Source organism: Rhipicephalus microplus, chromosome 2 (assembly GCF_043290135.1).
Source record: "Rhipicephalus microplus isolate Deutch F79 chromosome 2, USDA_Rmic, whole genome shotgun sequence".
In the NCBI taxonomy this organism is placed as follows: domain Eukaryota; kingdom Metazoa; phylum Arthropoda; class Arachnida; order Ixodida; family Ixodidae; genus Rhipicephalus; species Rhipicephalus microplus.
This window is the reverse complement of record NC_134701.1, coordinates 211,361,180-211,382,776: the sequence shown is the minus strand read 5'-3', so window position 1 is coordinate 211,382,776 and position 21,597 is coordinate 211,361,180. Positions and strand designations below refer to the sequence as shown.

The window sequence follows — 21,597 nt, the reverse complement described above, 5'->3', positions numbered from 1 at the left end:
GGTGATGAGGCAACGTTCTAATGCGTCAAACAAGCGACATTGGCACCAACTAATTTTGTAAGCAAAGATGATGGCACCACAATGGTAAGCGAACTGTGCCAGTACTTGATGCAGTTGATGTACTTGATACATGAAGTGTGAAGCAAATACATTGCAGGGCATTGTGCAGTATGGTGCACCGTGCAGTATTAATTTTCGTTGTAGGACTGCAGTTCAGCAACATTTCGTTATTGAGAAGTACAAGATGCATTGAATTATATGGGCATACACAGGTACAGGATGTTTTCGTTTTTGTGCAGTACGGTTGTTTAGGGTTTCAACATTAAATGAGGCTTGATGTAAAATTGTGTTATTATCTGTATAGATGGCAATTTGTCCTCTTATGTGTAGAGATGGCAGTTTGTCTTTTTATTTGTAGGGAAACATTCATTGAAAAAGTGAAGTGGTTTGCCATGGGGGGTATACTGGTTATGTTTGGATCCTGCCCAAAAGTAGTTTCAACCAGTGTGGTGGTCTCGCTTTTAAGGGGGGGCGCGGCAAGTAAAGTGCCGATTTTGGTCAAAATATGCGATTTTCTGATTTATTTTTTTTCGTAATTTTCAGACCTTCAACTTCCTTGTTCTAAAATATTACAGCGAAACGTGCGCTACAAATCCCGCAAATAGTGTTTTTGCCGAGGCTAGTCGCCGAAAAGTGCGAAAAAAAAGCCCCTGAAACGGTGTTGTTCACGCCGCACAAACGCGCCAAGTTGTTGACCGTGGGCCGCCATTTTGGTAGCTTTGGAAAGAGGAGAAAGCCGGCTTCCCGATGGTCGCGGTCTCGTATTTCGCCGAGTGAAAATAAAAGCGCGAGGAGCAAGTAAAAAAACGAAAACGAACGGCAATTGGCTGCGCGGTTCACGTGGTAGCAGGCGCGACCTCTTACTGGTCAAAGCTGCGCCGCGCACCTTGGCAACCTTGGAAGCGCGAGCGCATCTGCGGCCGCCGTGTCGAGAATCATCCGGCGTGCGCTTCGTTTTTTCCCAGTTTGCTGTTTTTGTGATAGTTCGCGTGCTTTTTTAACCAAGCTTTGTTTACATCGGTGGTCTCTTCTGAGTGCTTGCTCATACTGCGGTGCTATGTTGCCGCAAAAAAAGTTCCGGAGCGTCCACAAGTACGGCAAGCGTCGGAAAGCTTGGAACAAAGGGCAGACGACTGCGGCTGCCGTCCCAGTCGCAGTTCCGGACGGAGCATGCTCTTCAAGCGTCACGGAGCCTCTACTCAGACCCTTCGCTGATTGTTGTGAGGCCGAGAGTGTGGAAGGTGCCACATCGTCGTATGTCAGACCGCCGGATGCCGTCGACCGTGATGGACGCTCTCGCGAACCCGATTGCGGTGGCACCGCGTCGGCAGCCGTTGCAACTCCGGGCGTGCGCGCGTCGAACATTCTATCGCGAGTTTCGGCCCAGATTCCGAGCAGTGAAGAAATCGCGCAGCGGGCGCAGACAAGGCGGGATGTTTTGGATGCCGTAGCATCGAAGTCCGCTTCAAAGCGGAAGCTCGAGCTTCTGAACGAAGGCTGCGACGAAAATGACGGCGGTAAGGACTCCACATTCTTCATTGTAAATAAGAAGATGCTGAACGGTCTGCTTTCGTCAGTAAAGTGCAACAAGTGCGACGAAGGGTCGATACGCCTTGAGACTACGCACTGCCTTGGACTCGCGGCGAGGATGGAACTTTTTTGTGACAATTGTGGCAGAGTGAACAGTGCGTGGTCGTCCCCGAGGTGCTCCGGGCAACAAAAAACGAACCCCTTTGAGGTAAACGTGCGTGCTTTGAGGGCTGTGCAGTCAGTTGGCAGAAAACAATCTGCCATAAATGACATTTTTTCTGCGATGGACATTTCGCATCGAGCACTGCACCACAAGTCCTACCAGAGACTGCAAAGGAAGTACAGCCACCCTGCCACCACATCAGCTGCCACCCGCATTGAAGCAGAAAGTGCACAGAAGGTGCATGACATTTACAAGGACCTAGGAGGAGTGCCAGGCAACATTGACGTCATTTACGACGGCACGTGGATGACGAGGGGGCACAGAAGTCATATTGGCGTGGGCTGTGTAATCGAGCTGTACACAGGCTTGGTCTTGGACCACTGTGTCCTGTCCAACTACTACCAAGGCTGTGCTGTTGGCCCCAAGCCTGGTGACGACAACTATGAGGAGTGGCCTGAGAAACACAAGCCACAGTGCCAAAAGAACACCGATGCTAATGCAGGCCAAATGGAAGTAGAAGCAGCTAGGATCATGTTTGAAAGATCGTTTACCAAGTACAAGCTTCGATACATCAATGTGCTCTGCGACGGTGACAGCCGTACGTACCTTGCCCTCACGCAAGACAAGGTGTATGGCTACATGGTGATTAAGAAACAGGAGTGTGTGAACCATGTGAAAAAAAGAATGGGCACTTCCTTGCGCAACCTTCTTGATGAGCACAAATCCAAAGGCCGAGGACTGAGCATGGGTGGCAAAGGCCGGCTGACGCAGGGCCTGATAAAGAAGTTGACGAATTATTATGGCTGGGCCATTAAGAGCCACCCCAACGATGTTCCTGGCATGGAGAGGGCCATCATGGCCACTTATTACCATGTAACATCCACAGACCAGGATCCACACCACGACCTGTGCCCAAGTGGGACTGACTCCTGGTGCCCGCGCAATCAGGCATTGGCCAAGGGAGAGCCGCTGCCGCCTCACAAACATAAACTGCCCCCTCACGTGCGAGTGGCACTGCTGCCAATCTACAAGCGCCTCTCGAACAAAGAGCTCCTTGAAAGGTGTGCGCAGGGAAAAACCCAGAACGCTGTGGAGAGTATGAACAGCCTCATTTGGTCACTCCAGTCCAAGAGCCAGTTCGCCTCCCTTCGAAGTGTGGAAAGTGCAGTTGCAGATGCAGTCTGCCGTTTCAATGGTGGCTGCAAGAGTGCGCTGCAAGAGATCACTGCTCAACTGGGCTTCAATCCAGGAGACTGCTCTTTGCGGCGAGCAGCCGAAAAGGATGCCAAAAGGGTAAAGAGGGCTCAAAAGGCGCATTGTTCCATGACAAAGAAGCGCAAAACTGGGTTGCGCTCTACAGAGGCCAAGGCCACAGCATCTCAGGATTACTGCCCAGGAGGATTCTGAGTGTTTTAGGCATGTTGTGAACTTCCAAACAAGAGTGAACTTTCAAAGTCAGTTTTCTCAACTCTTGATTTTCGCCTATGTGCCTTCGCTAGAACATCTGTCATTTTCTAACAAAGACTGATAGAGTCGTTCCGTTTTTTGCACTAGGCTCAGGATGCCTTTAGCAGTGCAATAAAGCTTTATCTCTCTTCTTACTCATCATTTAAAATTTTCAGAACACATTTTATAATTACTGCGATGTGTGCGCAAAACAACATCCATGTTTTGGAAATTTTATTTATGGTTACAAGAACTAGAAAAATCAACTAATAGCTTCTTTGCACAAGTTGATGCTTTGGGAACATAATAATATGAAAAAATAATTTCATTTAGCAATAATTATCTCTTTAAGTGTGAAGAGCATTAATTAGTATAATTATGCTTGTAACTCAAAAAGTACAAGAGGTATTTGAAAACGGTTTTCATATTTGGAATCCTCACAATCATCCACATACACACACCAAATTTCATCACAAACAGTACATTAATAAAAAAATTAGTTTTACTTGCCACGTCCCCCCTTAAAGAAGGTAAAATGTGAGACGCATATGCTGTGAAATGTCTGTGCGCATGAAAATATCAGCAGTGGCATGATCTCTCAAACGTTCTGTGATAAAATTGAATGGAACACATGAGAAAATGCGAGATAGTAGACAGCCAATAAACAAAGGGGAAGTGCCTTGCAAGAACGAGCAAGTTCTTTTTCCTGGGAAACTGTATATCAAATTCCTAGGTGATGTCACTTTCAATACACTTGGCGGTGGCATTGATACATTTTTGCTAATTGTCAGTATAGGATCGGATTAATCCAGACACGAGGCAGGCCAATTTGCTCGTCTTGCCTTGATGCTGATGTTGCGACGCAATGCAGGCCATCTAAACTATTCTCTCTGTCCTATCGGACTGAATAGTGTTTGTTTTTTTCACTTATTAGATGACACAATGATTGGCAGCACGCAGAATGATCAAATGTTTGGCCACAAAACATGTACAAGTTGAAGCACCTGACAGCCCCATTTCCCGGAGCCCTTCATTATGGCCTGCCTGTCAAATTGTGGTTTGGTGCATAGTACTCGTATTACTCAAGGAAAGCTTAAATGTTAAGCAGGAGCCTACAAGTGCTTATCAGCTCAAGAAGAGAATGACTAGTATTTTTCTGCAGCTTTATAAGGCGGCAGCAAGGCACGCTTAACAGGTCGTTGCGAGCTCGTGTTTGTGTGGTCAATTTAATCATCTATGCGTCTGAGCTGCTGAAAATGTTTTACTTGTCTTTTTCCATAATTTGGCTGTTCTATTTTATTTTTTATTGCAGTGACTTGCATACTGAAAGCTGTAGCTTAGATACTAAAGGCCATGGAGGACTGCGAGCATTTTCACTACAACTAATGTGTTCTCTTTTAATTTTCTTGCTGTCAATGTTGTTGGTGTCCTTGCAAGCCTGTAGTACGTATAACTAGGAGTGTCTGAACTTCTCAATGAAATTTCTTCTTGCAACTGCTTATTTTGTCCATCAACCTGTGTGTGTGTTTGCAGTTACGAATGGTACCAGACAGAGAGGTACATCATCATCACAATATTTGCGAAGAACCGTAAGGAAGAGGACGTGAAAGCAGAATTCACCGACACAACGGTAAGTTGAATGAACTCTCTGCTGCTGCCTCACGTGTTCTGATGCTGCACATTGCATTCACTTGTCTTTATGCAGTTCTCTCCTAATTAATGACGTGGTTCGTTTGTAAAGCGAGGCACACCCTGTTTTTAATATGCGTGCTATCGGATGTCTTTCATCTTGCAATTAATATATTACCTTGTCTATAATCAGCTTTTATAACGGCCTTCAAGGCACTCTGCTTTGGATGCTTTTGGTATTGCTGAACTAATTCTTAATTAAGGCAGCTTGTATTGATAAGCCCTTAGGAAAACCAAGAGGGCCCTTTGGAAGACTTTGTGCTTTGTGGGTTTTAGTAGGTTGTGTATAGGCTTGTGCAAATATTGAACTTTAGGTTCGAAGCAAACTTGAAACGAATAGTGATTTTAGTCATTTTCGAATCAAATTCGAAGAGTACATATATTGCATATTAATATAAAGAACTATGGGCATATTTGTCATGGCTTAACTAACCTGCACAATATTTTTCAAAAATTGAAAGGGCTGTGCCAATATCATTCTTTTTTATTCGAAGGAAATGGAAACTGAATAGTAAGTAGCAGGATTTTGCTTTCGACAGAATGCAAGTGATGACCTGTAAAGTATGTTTTAATACTTGCTACACTTGGAGCATACAAGTCAGTACAACAAGGTTTTTAACGTAAAAAGTGAATTCTGCCTAGGCTTTTCAGGCTTTAGTTTTTGCCCAGGTTGGTTTTAGGATCAATATATTTTTCTCTTCCTTTTTATCGGGGGCGTACTTTGTGGCCTAAGAATTTTACACTGCACGGTTAGCTTCAGTTGAATGTCCTTTTGGCAAGCAGTTGTCACGTGGTACTCATCGCTGCTTTTTTTTTTTTTTTTTCACATTATTTCTGTTTCGATGCGCGCTTTCAAGAAGGCCCTGCGTTCAAAATAATGAATTAATTGCGAGTTCAGTGCTGTGTGTGTGTCACTCCTGAATATTCAGTCTCTCTTTGCGCTGATAAATCTATCTTAATTATGAGCTAACTCGTCCAAGCAGCAGTTTGAATATTACTGCTTAGTTACTGCAATAGTGCAGAGGAAGGGAAATTTGCCACACACATGATTGAAACTACAGGTCTCACAGAACGCATAATGGTCAAGCTGAAGGAGCAGCCTTCTAACACACAGCTGTAAATTGATTTAAGGTTTGTTATGCAGGATGATAACGATGCAAGTACACAGCATTAATTTGGAGTTATGTTGCATATCTTGTCACAGATATTGTAAGACCATGCAAGATCTATACATTTTAGGAGGCGGACGGTCTACATTAAACAATATTGATGTCCACGCCCAGGATCTAAGCTCTGACATGTACCCATGGCATTAAAGAGGCCGATGTCCTGGGTGTGCAGAGTCGTCATCGGGCAAATCGTGGTTATCCGCAGGACTTCTAAAAAAGTGCGCAGTGTGTCTCGGAAGGTGGGCTGCCCTTTCGAATGAGGTTAATGAGACTGGTAACAAGTATGCAGTTGCATATGTACATTATTGAAAAGGGGATGTTTTATATTGTCGCAATGGGGAGAAACAGGACACAAGGCTTCGTTTCGATGAGAACAGCAAGGCTGTTCGCACACAAGAACAAAACGCAAGAGCAGACGCCCAACGTTGTCTTCCTCGAAAAATGCCAGAAACTGCCACTTGGGATGCTGGCTTCATCCTCCTCTGTTGTGCTTACAGCTAACAATCCTGACATTAGCCTCCGTTCCAAGAAGGCATCGTTTTGATGCCTCATCATCATGACGGCAGGGTTTGTAGTCACTGGCAGCCCACTGGTTTATTCGGACAAATAAGGCTTCATCCGAAGTATGTCCACAACCTCTGGTTCATGTTTTTGACGCCTTTGTCATGCAGACTATTGGGAATAACCTTGTAATTAACACCACTGAGACGCCGGAGGACTTCGCACAGCCCAAAGTACAGTCTTAAGAGCTTCTCTGAGAGGCCACAATGGCGAACTGGGGTCCAGATCCAAACTTGCTCTCTTGGTTCATAGGAGACTGGTCGGTGATGGAATATTATGGCGCTTTCTGTCATAGTCCTGGTGGTGACAAATACGTACGCGGGCAAGTTGTCGGGCTTCTTCAGCAAGCTGAGTTGTGTAGTCTGCACTTGTTTCAACGCCATCACTTTCATGCGGCAACATAGCATCGAGCATGGTTGTGACGTCACGGCCATGGAGAAGACTTAATGGTGTCATGCGCCTTCTCTCTTGATATGCCGTATTGTATGCGAAAGTGACATAAGGAAGTATCTCGTCCCAGTTCTTATGCTCCACATTGACATACATGCAAAGCATATCCGAAAGAGTTTTGTTCAGCCGTTCAGTCAGACCATTTGTTTGAGGATGGTATGCCGTTGTATGCCGGTGAGATGTTCCACTTAGGCTTAAAACTGTGCGTAATAGCTCGGCTGTGAATGCTTTTCCTCTGTCAGTTATTTACTACAGATGGAGCGCTATGTCTTTGGACTGTATTCTCAATGAAAAACCGGGCTGCTTCACTTGTTGTGCTCTGCTCCAAAGCATTAGTTTCGGCATAGCGAGTGAGGTAGTCTGTGGCTAGAGAGAGAGAGAAAAAACTTTATTCTATTTATATACAGGGAGCATGTGGGAGGTGGCCTGGTGTGAGCCACCCCTCACAAACACTAGGTGGGCTCCTCATTGCAGAAGCCCCATTGGCGTCCTATGCCACTCGGGCTTGGTTTACCAGGGCCCTTTGGCTAGCCAGGTTGGAGCAGCCAAGCTGGGCCGCCTCCCAGTTCTCCCGGGTAGGGTTCGGTTTTGGGGTGAGGCGAGGGGTTGACTGGCATGCCCACACCATGTGAAAGATGTCCGAAGACTTCTCCGCACTGTGTGGGAATTTTCCTGTACAGGCAGGATCGAGATATTTAAAAACTGCTGGGCACAGCAGTGTTTTGGTATAAAGGCGGAGGAGTAAATGCTCCTCCACCTTTGTAAGGCCCTTACAGGGTTTAGGATAAATTGAATGGCCGAATCGGTAGAATTCAGCAATTTCTCTAAATGTCATGGCCGGATTGGGTTTGAGATTCATTTCGGAAGGGTCTGAAGGTGTTACCCAGAGAGTGAGCGCGTGGGCGCAGCGGCGGCAGCGGCGTCAGCCGTTTCATTGCCTTCGAGGCCCGTGTGAGCCGAAGCCCATATGATCCTTCGGGAGGGGGGGGGGGGGGGTCGACGTAATTGCTGTTTTCTAAGATGCGGCACGCCAGGTGTTGAATATTTCGGCAGGCCCCTCTTGAGTCTGTAATGATGACGCGCGAGTCCAGTTCTGCGGCAGCTAGTGTGATGCGACTTCCTCTGCATATGTTATGTCCTGTGCTTTGAATGTGAGGCCATTCAAGCGACATTTTGATAGACGACTGCAGCTGTGTACCCCCCCCGGTGGTGAAAGCTGGAGGCATCCATGTAAAATATGTTGTTTGTTCCCATAGTGGCGACCTAGTGCCTCCGCCCGCGCAAGGCGCCTGCCACTGTGGTCGTGTGTGCCTCCTTGAGCTCTGTAAAAGTCTTCATCTAATCATCCCCAGGGCCATAAGGCACTGGTTGGACGTGGTTATTGGGATATCGAGGGCACGCTTTTGCATCTTTCTGAGAATCGCCTCAAGGGTGTTCTCATCGATCTTGTGCAGGTCGAGGTAAGAAGCCGAGTAGAGGACTAGACTCGTTACGAATGCATGCGCCAGCCGCAAGGTGTCTGCAACGTAACCACCCCCCCCCCCCCACCCGCTTTTTTTGGAAACCCGGTGGACCGTAAGGCCCACCTGGTCCCCCCTCCACCTTACGCAGTTTTGTCATTGCTGTATCGACTCAGCGCGATGCTTGTGAATAAACAGACCCAGTACACTGATCTCATCGTGTTTTGGGATGGGTCTGCTTTGCAAGGACATTTCAATTTTGGTAGTGCACTTTGGTGAGGAGCGAATGTGCACAAATTGCGATTTGGTCGGGGAGCATTGAAGGCTGCAGTGGTTGGCGTAAGCGTCCACAATCTCCGCCGCTTGCTCCAGGTTGGCTTCTATGTCTCCTACCGATCTGTGTTTAGCCCATATGGTAATGTAGGCTGCATAAAGTGCATGTTGTTGTATGCCTTCAACATTCTCCAGCTGAGCCGGTAGGTTCATCATAGATCTGTGTTTAGCCCATATTGTAATGTCGTCTGCATAAAGTGCGTGTTGTATGCCTTCAACATTCTCCAGCTGAGCCGGTAGGTTCAACCTAGATTAAACAGTAGGGGTGAGAGGACCGCGCTCTGTGAGGTACTTCACGTTTCTGATTGGTAGGGGCCGTGTTCTTCACTTTGTGTTCGGATATGACTGTCGGCCAGAGAGGAATTGTCTAACGTATCGAAACATGTTGCGTCCACAGCTGGTTTGGGAAAGGTGCGTCAGCATGATGTTATGTGTGACGTCGAAAGCTCCCTTCAAGTCAAGGGCGAGTACTGCCTTGTCATTGAGGGGGTAGTCGATGTAATTTAGAATTTCGCGGTCTAACTGAAGCAAGACATCCTGTGCAGACGGAACCCGAACTTGGTGTTGGCAAATACGCGTTGGTTCTCCAAAAACTCGTATAGCCGATCTTCATTCAGCGATTGGTGTCGAAAACTCCGAACAGCGGAGTTGTCGTCTTGATAGGATGGGACTGTAGTCCAAGCCATGCCTTCGGGATCGTAACCCCACAGGTGAGACGCGGTGGCTGCCATGTCACCTCGAGTGTCCAGTGTGACGCCGTCGGCATTTCAGGCCACCAGATCCCGGCGTCGCCATTAGGTGCAACGGCATCGCCCCCGTGGCCGGGTGAACTTCGGCTGTAATGACTTGAAAAGTGGGCCCCTCTGGGTCAAAGTTGATTACAGCGGGGTCCAGTTGACTTGCTGCGTCGATGGACGTTGGGCTTGGCAGAGCGCATTTGATTGAGCCATGGCCCCATCCAAAAATCGTTGGAGCCGATGCGCCACACGTCTTGCTTCGTCGCGCGCTCGCAGTGCATCCCCATTTGTTGCTACAATTATCCGTTTGCAACCAGCAGCGCAAGTTGGAAATGGTCCTAGAAGATCCATTCAGACTTGAGCGAATGGAGTTTCCGGTACATTAATTCGATGGAGGAGCCCTTCTGGTTTGGCGGCTGGCACTTTCCTATGTTGGCACTCAAGACAAGTTTGAACGTGCTGTTGAATTATTGCCATCAGTCTCGGCCAGTAATACTTTTGTCTCACTCGGCATAGCGTTCGTGTGTAGCCTAAATGACGACCGGATGTCGGTTCATCATGGAACGTCTCTAGTACTTCTTTTCTGAGTGGTGTTAAGACAAGTAAATTGGTGTTGCCGCTCAGAGAAAAGTTCACCTTATATAGGACCTTGTTGCGCAAACAAAACGATGCTACCCCTCTTGCGAAAGAGCTTTGGCATAGCAGGTGTGCGTCCCTCCAAGAAATAAAGAAGTGGTTGCAACTTTGGGTCGTACCTTTGCTGCTGTGCGATTGTAGACGTGTTGACAACACCGACGACCGCCACGTCATCATCATCAGCAGCATTTGCGTCGTCTAATGGGGTGCGAGAAAGGCAATGGGCGTCCGTATGTCGCTTTCCCGATTTATATAAACTATAGCCATATGAGGCCCTAGCACGCCAATCGTCCTGACAGGTCCCTTATGTTCGTCAACCAGCAAAGAGTCTTGTTTGTTGATGACTTTAAACGGGCGACCGTACAAATATGGCCAAAACTTCATGACGCTTACACCACCGCAAGGCAATCTTTTTCAGTGGTGGAGTAATTCTCCTTTGTGCGGGAGAGAGTCCTACTTGCATAAGCAATGAATAGTTCAGCACCATCTTGCCACTGAACGAGCGCAGCTCCTAAGCAGACATTGCTGGCGTCAGTGTGATTGCTGTCGGAGCGTCATCGTCGAAGGGTCAGAGAACTGGCAGGTTTTGAAGACATCACAGCTCATTGAACGCTGCCTGCTGCTCTTCTCCCCACATGAACGTGACGTCTTCTTGTGTCAGTTGTGTCAAAAGTGATGAAAAATTCTCAATGAAACGTCGGTAATAGGCGCAAAGGCCTAAAAATCGCCTCACTGCCTTCTTGTCCGATGGTGTGGGAAAACTTGCAACAGCGGCTATTTTGTCTGGGTCAGGCCAGATGAGGTGTCTCAAAAAAGCTCTTCGAAGCCAAAGTGGCATTTTTCGGGCTTAAGTGTTAGTCCGGCCGACCGCGTCGCTTTAAGTACCGTGTGTAGTCGCTTGAAGTGCTCGTCAAATGCCGCAGAAAATACGATGACATCGTCCGAATATACCAGGCACATTTGCCACTTTCAACCGCTCATGAACACAGTCCTATCAGGCTAAAACGATGCCGGTGCTGAGCACAAGCCTAACGGGAGAACTTTAAACTCGTAAAGATCATTGGGTGTCACGAATGCTGTTTTTTCTCTAACTTTCGTCAGCTTCTATTTTCCAATATCCGTTCCATAAATCCATCGACGAGAATCAACATGCATGGCGTAGTCGATCGAGGGAATCGTCTATGCGAGGTAGCGGGTAAACGTCCTTTTTCGTAACCTGATTGAGCTTGCGGTAATCAAAGCAGAAACATGAAGTGCCGTCTTTTTTTTCTTCACCAGTACTACCAGTGATGCCCAAGGACTTTTCGACGTCTGTATAACGTCATCCTGAAGCATCTTTCGCACATGACTTTCTATGGCCTCGCATTCCCGCGGAGCTACTCGGTATGGGTTCTGCCGTACGGGTCTGGCCGTTTCATTTGCTGATGCGATGTTTCGTCAACGGCGTTTGGTGAACTCTGGACGTCGAAGAAAAGCAATCCTGAAACTCATTAATAAGATCCAGAAGGCTTTGCTTCTGCAGGGGCAGTAAACTTGGGCCAACATCGACAGGTAGAGGGGCTGACCCGGTGACATCGGCTTTCTCCACAATCAAGCAGCCTCCAACATCAGTGAGCTCCTCCTCGTACGTGACTGCCACACTTCTTGCAAGATGTTGTCGCTCAGTACTGAAGTTCGTAACCAAAACGTATGTGTGTGTGTGTGTCCACATTGAGGCTTACGACTGCTCTTGCAGTAGATACGCCATGGCTGAATAGCAATGCCGGAATTTGTTTGGCAATATGGTCGAAGTTGCCTGGGTGGTCGCATGTTACAGCTAGGAGAGTACTTGACCGGGCTGGAGGGGTCATGTGATCTTCGAAGAGGCGCAGATGTTAGTCTCTGGTCGTTTACATCTCCTATCTGAAACTTGATCTGGGGCCATCCAAAATGTAACTGACCTATCTGGAATATGTAAGACGGTGCCATATTCACACAGGAAATCCATCCCTAGGATCAGGTCTTTGCAGCACTCGCACAAAATCGCGAACGTGGCAACGAAAGCTGAATCGCCAATACTAATTCTGGCAGTGCACTCTCCAGTTGGCAACATCAGTTGGCTCCCCGCGGTTGTTACTTTAAGCCCCGTCCATGAAGTTTTAACTTTTTTAAGCTAGTCGGCAAGCTTTCTGCTCGTGTTAAAGAAATTCGCACCAGTATCTATTAGCGCTGTCACAGAACGTCAGTCTATGTAAACAGCTAGGTCTGCGCTTACGATTTCCTGTGGGGTCAGTGGCATTGCATCGTTCGTCGTGTCGTACTGGTACTGGAGGTGTTGTAGCATCTCGACGTGTGGCAACCTTCCCTTCAAAGGTCGCAGCTGTTTCCCCGATGAGGGCTTGGGGACCTGCCCCCGAATAGTGTCGGCGTAACTACGATGGTTCGTCGAAGAACTCTACAAAGGTGATGGAGAGCGGGATTGACGATACAGAGTGAATGGCTGTGCTTGCGGGTGTGCGCTGTCACGTCGGGTGTCGAAATGAGGTCGTGAAAAAGTCAAATGCATAAATTGGGTATCTTTGTTCAGGATATGGGCAGATGCGGTAAACATGCCCGGCTTCTCCACAATGGAAACACAGTGGACGGCAGTCGATGGTGTGTCACAGATCCGTTTTGCGAACAAATGATCGACTGGTGGGCACCCTCGCCGACCAAGTTGCAGGTGTCTGCGGAGGGTAGAATAGTTTCAGTACGTGCGTTACATTGTGGAGTCGTTGACTGGTGCCGGCGGCGTGTTGTAGGAATGAGCCAGTGCAGACGAGTTGTGTGGCACTGCCGACGGGCGGCTGACGCATAGTTAATAGATAGCTGGGCTGGTAGTGATTCTGGCAGCGAAAATGCTTGCCCGATTTCCTGCCGCACAACTTCTCCAACTAAAGCCATTGCAAGTTCTTGCGGAGTCGCAAGGAAGCTGCAGATCTCTTCACGAACAACCTCGCGAATAAGCTCGCGCAGAGAACCGTCGCTGCCAGCCGTCATAGCAGACACACTAATTGAGGCATCGTTTGGTCGGTCGTAATAGCGACACTGTGGCTGCAGTGCTCGCTCTATAGCTGCAGCCTCTTCGATGAATTCGGCTACGGTGTCGGTGAATTGCGAAGGTCTGCAAACGGCTGCTCTTGATCAAATGGTAGAGTTTCTTGGCTTCACTTATGTCAGGGTCTGCCCGTCAAAATAAAGCGGGTCATGTTCTCTGCAAACATGGCAACACTCTCATTCGCTTTCTGGATGCGAAATTCAACGAGTTCCTGAGCAAAATCACGGCGGTCGTGTTTGCGAAGGGGCTGAGAATCTGCTGCGGAAATTCATCCCATGAAGACAGCGTTGCCTCGTGGTTCTCATACCACGTTTGTGCACTGTCTGCTAAAGCAAACTAGGCACGTGAAATGCTAGTGACACTGGTAATTTATGAATTTCGATCCTATCCACCTCAGATGTAGTGGCAAATTAGTTCTAATCTAACCTAACCTAACCTCATGAAGCAAGGAAGTTGCAGTTGACAGTTTTCAATTCTTTGTAAAAAATATTTTCGGGGTTGCAATATTTTGGTACGCCTCAGTGTACCTTGATCCTCCCATTGCCACTCGTATGTTAACATAGGTGTTGCTGTTTTGGTTTCATGAACCATATTTTCCACAGGTGAACATCACAGTGAAGCTTCCTTGTGGGGACGACTACGAGCTTTTCCTGAACCTTGCACACCCCATCCATGCAGACCGCACTGTCATCAAGTGTTACCAGACAAAAGTGAGTGAAATCTGGCCCTATATTAAGTTCCTTTTGTCAGGGGTACAACAGCTGCGCCATTTGAGCCAATTCAGTACAATTTTATTTTTGTGTCGGGCTGCACCAAAGCCGGAAAATTTTTTGAAATGCAGTTGAACCTGTTTATTACAAACTGAAGAGTGCCGCGATAAGTGGTCATTATATTAGTAGTTCATTTTATATGGACTTGCCCTTAAAACTTGCACTTTTTTGCATGTTAAGAAGAGATGCTCCTCGAAAAAACTTTTTTTGTTTCTAGTCATAGACACTTGAAAGTTTTGTTAGTAATATAGTTTTTCACGGAGATTTCAAATATACAATCATTTTTTGTGTAGCTGCTATATTTATTGGGTTACGCCATGCACAGTTGCAAAAAGTTACATGTTTTGCGGGTACTCTTTCATGTACTTTACTTTCAGTAAAAGCATTGTCTCTGATCTTATTTGACTCTTGGTAGATTGTAAAGTGCAAATATCTATCCAGATATGTCACACAAATATTGGAACTAAAAAAGAAATCATATGGAATGACTAGTTATTTTCGATCCCTCTTGACACAATAACCTAATATTTTCACAACTAACTCTGGAATTCTGGTAGGCATTGCAATTTCAAATAGATATTTGCATTCTGCATGTGTTGAAGAATATGCACGCCAAGTTTCGTTATTATTTAATGAGTACAAGTGTCTAAAAGGCTGCCCAGAAAATGTGAAATTGTCAAAGAATTGAAATTGAGAAAAAGAAGTTTGAAAGTTCGAAAAGTTGGAATTTATTAAGAAACCATTTTTTTTTCATCAAATTGGGGCACATGCAACGCATCTTGCACTGAATGCTTGAATCGCACAGAATTGTAAAAGTTGGTCATGGCCTGGGCATATAGTGCGTGCTGCCAGAACTGCTTTCAACGTTTACAGCAAAGCTGTCACGATGCGAGCTGCCGCTGCCAAAACGAGCGCTCGTCCCTTGGTCCCTGGCTGAAGTAGTAAGTCTCGACGCGTGCGTCAATGAAAGTGTAGATTTAGGGCAATCGGTATTTTCACAGCGCAGTTCGAGGAATGCCGAAAGCCCTTTGCGCTTTCCAGCTACCTTGGATATCTGCACGCGACTGTGGTAAGGTCGACCGCGATGAGTCAAAATAGTACGTTCATTGTCACCAGCCACATCACCTCAGCTCTTAGGTATGCCTAGTGTTTTACACGGTTTTTTAGTGGGCCTACTGACCTATTCTTCGTGCTGACTCTGCTGAGGCGTCGGATGTCTTTTGCCGTTGTGCCCGCCAGGAGTGCTGAAACAGGTTGCTCCTGAACTCCTCAGCGTGTGCCGCCTGTGCGCCAGTTTCTTTGTAGTATGGTCGAGCCCGTTTATAACGAACCTGAGCGTGACGCGGTATCCATTCGCTGTATCCCGAAGTTCGTAGTAAAAGACGATGCGCTGCCACAAATCGCCGCCGCAGTTCGGAAGCTTCAGGCTCGGCGTCGCGCCTGACGTCGACGAAGTCTGCCTCACGAAAACAGTTTCGCGTGCAAGTAGCCATCAACGCCGCCCACGAAATATTCACCATCTCCACAGCTGAATTCACCATCTCCACAGCGGCAAGTTGGCTGCAAGGTAGTCAACAGCTATGAGCAAGCGCTCTGCAACGCGGCACGTAACGCGCGGATTATGCTCAAGCCAAGCGGTCACACTTGCGACGTTTTCTTGAGCGGCAGGAAAAAGTGTGCTAGTCCTCCCGTCAGCCATCATGACCACACACGCACACCAAGAGCGAGCTAGACGCGCACACGCGACACACATGCCAGAGCGCGTGGAACTGCTCTGGGCCCGTTTCCAGTCGGAAAAAGAAACTGATTCGACCCAGCGTGGGGGGCGTCCCGGTGTGGTCGAGACTGACGAAGGGGTTGTGATCAAGAGAGGTGAGCAGACTTGCGAGAGGAGGGCAAAGAGTTGCTATGAAAGAGAGGGGAGGATGCGGCGGGAGGGCGACCTTGAAAAACAAAACACGGGAAGGAGGCAAGTTGGGTAGCTTGCCTGAAAGGTCCTCGAAACTCGCGCGTAGAAACTCTTGGAAAGAGTACATGGCCGCCTGAATCTGTGCGCGCGGCGGTGTTCGAAGCATCGGCTGCCGGGGCCAAAAAATCCTTTCGTTGCGTGGCCTCACGAACTTCGATATTTCGCGATTCCTTCCCCGTAAATTTACAGCCGTTTTCGCGCATCCGCACGCGCGTGGAAGGCATGCTGAGTTGAGTGCGAAGTGAGCGAGAACAAGTCCTAAACACAAAACGAGTCTCAAATTATCAGTCGGTTTTTGTAGCGTACACGCGTGCACTAGACGCAGACTATCGGATACGGTCAGGCCGAAGATGTTGGCAAATGGTCTGGTCACTCCAGGCCGGCAATGGCAACGACAGTACCAGCGATCAAAAACAGGGTAGATGCCCAACCGGTCTTCGCAAGATCGGTGGCAGTGTGAAAACACGGGCCTCGTCTGGCAATGCGGGGTGCTCAGAGTAGCGGGGGAGGGGGGGGGGAGACAAAGGGTGGAGGGGTGCGTGACAAAAAGCAGTTGGGGCATAGAGGAAGGAAGCAGCTTTCCCTTTCTTTATGGGTTGGGGAGAGCGGCAACTAGAGGGTCACAAAACCAGGGTCGGCGTCTGACAATAAGAATGTATGGGCACCTCACCGATGCCTGATCTGTGGTTGAAATTGGTTTCCCAGGAAGTCGGCAAAACGCTGACTACGTTTGCTGTAACCGATCAGCGGCGCTCGGAGACGTTCGTTGTAAGTGCGATTTTGTGCCATTGAACCAATGTATATTTTCACGGTCACGCGGATATTGTTCGTTTTAAGTGGGGCCGTTATATGTGGGCTCGACTGTATTGCTATTGCACGTAAGCTGTAGCGTGCTCTTGCTGCTTGCTATCTACTTGTTATGGTAGTGCGTGCCCCTGCATGTCATTAGCAGGACAGAAATCTGTCCTATGTAGGCAAAAAGGCCTAGCTATTGCCGGAATTAGTCTTTTGCACGTTTTGTGACGTCGGTTACCTGACTGATGAGCATACCATCACTGGGTGTGGTTGCAGGCAGGGTTGTGGTCTCAGATGCAGGAATGATCTCATAGGCGACGTCGGTTACCTGGCGGATGATACAGTAAGGACTCGTGTAGCGAGACAACTTCTTTGATAAGCCAACTCTACGAACTGGGCACCACAGGAGAACAAGAAAACCGGGTGAGAGGCAAACGTCAACATGCCTGCTGTCGTAGATGGCTTTCTGGGTGGCTTGCGAAACCAAGTCTAGAGGGGGTGATCTGACGTGCCTGATCAGCACGAGCAATAGTGTCGCGTAAGAATTGTACGCAAAGGTCACATGATGTAGCGCTAGGTCCCAGTCATGGTGGTCGGAGGACACATCGCGAGCATGTCCGTGAGGGTGCGATTTAGGTGTTTGGTAAGGTCGTTTGTTGGTAGGAAGTGGTCAACTTGTGCTGCGTCGAGGAAGAGCGCAGAAGATCGTAGATCACTCCGGACAAAAATGCGCGGCCGCGGTCCATGAGTAGTTGGCGAGGAGCGCCATGGTGTAGGATGGCATCGTGAAACAAAAAGTCCGCAACATCAGTAGCGGTGCTGGTGGGGAGCGCTCGAGTGATGGCATACCTAGTCGCGTAGTCTATGGCAACGGCGACGCACTTGTTGCCCGATTTCGACTCGGGGGGGAAAAGGACCCAGATCTATACCAACACAGAACATAAGTTCGGTTTGGATGGAGATCGGTTGAAGAAGTCCAGCCGGGAGCGCAGTAGGTCGCTTCGTACGTTGGCATTTATCGCAGGAGGACACGTAACGGCGAACGGACCTGGCGAGACCACACCAAAAGAAGTGGCAACGAACACGGTCGTACGTCAGAGATACACCCAGATGGCCAGCAGTTCGTTCGGCTCAGGGCCATCTGGCTGGAGGCTACGACGCTACAGCGGGCCATTCAGGAGGACGTACATGCGAAGCGACACGTCGTTCAGAGCAGACTCGAGAATGTGTAAGTTGTCGTAGGGAAGCATCACGATGTCGTTCATCACCAATCTGAAGAAACTGGAACATTGACGTGACGCTAAGGCTAGGCTCGATGTCTGATTCGTTTGGCTAATCAACTGGGTAACGGGATAAGCAATCAGCCTCCAGATGGAGACGTCCAGACTTGTAAGCAAGAGCGTAGGAATACTTCTGTAGGCGTAATTAGGCGCAATGCCCAACGGCCAAGTCGTCCAGTGGGGTCCTTCAGAGAAGAAAGCCAATGCAGCGCGTGATGATCTGTGATGACGCGGAAGGGGCGGCTATACAAGTAAGGACGGAATTTACAAACCGCCTAGACAAGGGGGAGACATTCTGTTGTAGAGTAATTGTGTTCAGACTTTGAAAGCAGACGGCTTGCATACGCAACTTCATTGTCGTTGCCCGGCTGAGTTTGCGCGAAAACTGCACCGATTCCGTGACCACTCGCGTTTGTTCGCCTTTTTGTAGGAGCATCGGGGGTCGAAATGTGCTAGAATAGGAGGTGTCGTTAGAGCGGTGATTAGCTGACAGAAGGCGTCAGCTTGATGAGGGCCCCAACAAGATGGTACGTCTTGTTTGAGGTCAATGAGTGCCGCAAAGTTTTTCACGAACCGGCGAAATTAGGAGCAGAGGCTCACGAAACTGCAAACATCATCGGACGGGGAAGTTCATTACAGCACGTACTTTTGTGGGGTCTGGTTGTACGCCGGCATCAACAAGGCCACCCAACACGGTAATCTGACGAAGGCCGAAGTGGCACTTGGAGGCATTGAGCTGCAGCCCGGCCCGTCAGAATATGGATAGAATGGTCGAGAGGCGTTTAAGGTGGGTTGTGAAGCTAGGCGAAAAGCTTATGTCGTTTAGGTAACAAAAACATGTAAAACATTTAAATCCTTGTAGGGGCGTATTTATCATTCTCTCGACGGTCGCTGGAGCATTGTGGAGACCGAAGGGCATGACCTTCAATTAGTAAAGATCGTCAGGAGTAACGAAGATGGTCTTTTCTCGATCCATGTCATCTACAGCGATTTGCCAGTAGCCAGATCGGAGGTCAAAAGATAAAAAGGTGGCGCCATGAGGCAATCGAGGGCATCGTCAATGCATGGTAGAGGGTACACGCCTTTTTGGTAATTTTGTTGAGGTGGCGATGATGCCGAAACGCCATGAGCTGTCTTTCTTCCTTACTAATACCATATGGATGGTTAGATGTTTTTCGTAAGCATTTTGGCCACTTCTTTTTGAATTGCGTCTTGCTCGGACGTTGACACGCGGTATGGCCGACCGTGAATGGGCGCAGAATCACCAGTGTTGATTCGGTGAGTGACAATTTTAGTCTGGCCCAAGGGACGATCGTGGATGTCGAAAATGTCGCTGTATGAGGTCAAAACCTGGCAGAGAGCGTAAACCTGGTGATGGGAGAGCTCCGATTCAATTGTGTTTTGAAAAATAGCATCGTCTGAGTTGGGTGACCTTAAAATTTCGTTTCAATCAGAAACAGATACAGCGACAACGCTGACATCGTCATCTGTTTTGGGAGTTAGCTGGGCTAGAGACATCTAGCAGGACAACACTTGAGGGGTGAAACCAAAGTTAAGGAGCGGAAGGAACACAGTTATCCGCTATGGTCGCGATGGTATGGGCCACAGTAACATGACACGTCAGCCAAACGGCATTAATCGGCATAACGATATAATCACCATAGCGAACGGGAGGGGTGGATGACAGAGGCGTACGTGATAGCTCGAGGTGGCAGGCAAACGAAAGTGGTCAGGCTCACGCGGCAGGTGGGCTTTGCAGAGTAGTCGGCTACTAAATGAACAGTCAATTAAGGCTGAGTGTGCCGAAAGGAAATAAAAGGCCAAGTATGAGGTCATGAGGGCAAGAAGCTAGCATGGCAAAAAGGACCACGGCGTGATGACCGGCAATGCTGACACGAGCAGTGCACATCGCGACTACTGGTACAGTACCGCCATCAGCAACACTTATTGCCTGCGTTGTAGCCAGCGTCGTAATCTTTTGCAAGCGGCGGCGTAGAGATCGCTCATCATAGATAAGTGTGCACCTGTGTTAATAGGGGCGGTCACAGGAACATGGTTTACTGTTACTTCAAGCAGGCTATGCTGTGTGGGAAGCGTCAGTAGAGGATTTTCGGCCGTCATTGGTATTGCAGCTTCACCTTCATAAGCTGCAATATCTAGTTTTCTTGTTGTGATCGTCCAGAGAAGCTTAGCGAGGAAAAGCGCTGAGGTGGCGGGGAGCGGGAGTAGCGGCGACCTGACAAAGGGGCGTCGGTGTAGTGCTGACCGGGCAAAGGGGTGTCAGTGGAAGGCTCGTAAGATGACGACGAATAGAAATTAGAGGCTGTGGCGGCTGAACGTCGTGGGGTTGTATGTAGGGTGCATGTGCGCAGACGCAGAGAAGATCAGACGTGGTTGGTTTGACCAACGGCGACGGCAATAGCCCAGGCTGGTCGTCGGGTGTTCGCCATTCCGAAGGGTTACGGAAGGTCATTGTAGGAGGTAAAGGGCAAGCGTGTCCAGGGAAGTGAAATGGGACTTCAGGACAAGTCAAGGGGCACGCTGATGGAAGGCCGAGGTTCGCAAACACCTGCCTTACCACAGCTTGTATGAACGACACTGACGGTGGTCGTTGGTCAGAGGCGAGCTTTGAGAAAATTGGTGGCTGAAGAGGAGCCGGACATGCGGCTTCGATTTCTCGACAAGCAATGCGCGTAACGTTATACGTGGGGGACTGGTGGGCGGCTTCACACGATTAGGTTGCGACCGTGTTGGGCAGCCGGGTGAATCGCTGAGTAATACGGTGGCTCTTGGCTTCTTCAAACCGCCAGCAATGATGGCTTCGACGGTGGCAACATTCTTGTATACTAGAAGATTAAGGGCCGTTCCACGTGCTTCCCGCACAGCCGCAACGCATGTGGAACGGCCCTAAAGGCATCGTCTGCTCTGCGTTTCAGCACATGGCCCACTTTCTCACTCACTCATGTGCTCGTCAATGTGGCGGCATACATAAGGTGATGTCGTGAATGTACGCTGCGTAAGACTCCGTCAACGCCAGTTAATTCCGCGCAGCAATCTGCCGTCCAACGGTGTCACCGAAAAGGTAGCTGATCGTCTCTTTAAAGGAGTCCCAACTTTTAATCACCGCTTTGTTGCGTTTGGCGTGCCACCCTTTTGCTGTGGCCGCCAGAACGGAAGAAAAGCAGCCGTCTCATTTTGTGGAGATAAGGAGCAGCGCCAAGACCCCCTGCTGTTTCCATGTACTGCATGCTGCGCGGCTGAAATTACTCTACGGATCACCGCTGTGCTTTGGGTTCGCGCAGAGATGCAACACATGGTGTCGTCGTGCCCTGGGGAAAGCCACAATGCCGAGCTTCCGCCGATTACGGACGTCGGACCACCATGCTGTGCGTCTCTGACTGATGAGCCGCCGACACTCAAATCAGCACCAGATGTCCAGGCATGGCCTCTCGGAGGCGCCTAGACGGCGACGG

At 48.7% G+C, this 21,597-nt stretch overlaps 1 protein-coding gene across 1 annotated transcript in view; it reads left to right on the top strand.

Moving 5' to 3' along the window:
- The window catches only part of Sgt1 (suppressor of G2 allele of skp1), a 45,549-nt gene that overhangs the window by 6,564 nt on the left and 17,388 nt on the right, over nt 1-21,597 (top strand). The window contains exons 7-8 of the mRNA XM_037421601.2: nt 4,733-4,829; nt 13,913-14,020. Of these exons, the coding sequence (XP_037277498.2) occupies nt 4,733-4,829; nt 13,913-14,020 (205 nt within the window). The remainder of the gene's footprint in view (nt 1-4,732; nt 4,830-13,912; nt 14,021-21,597) is intronic.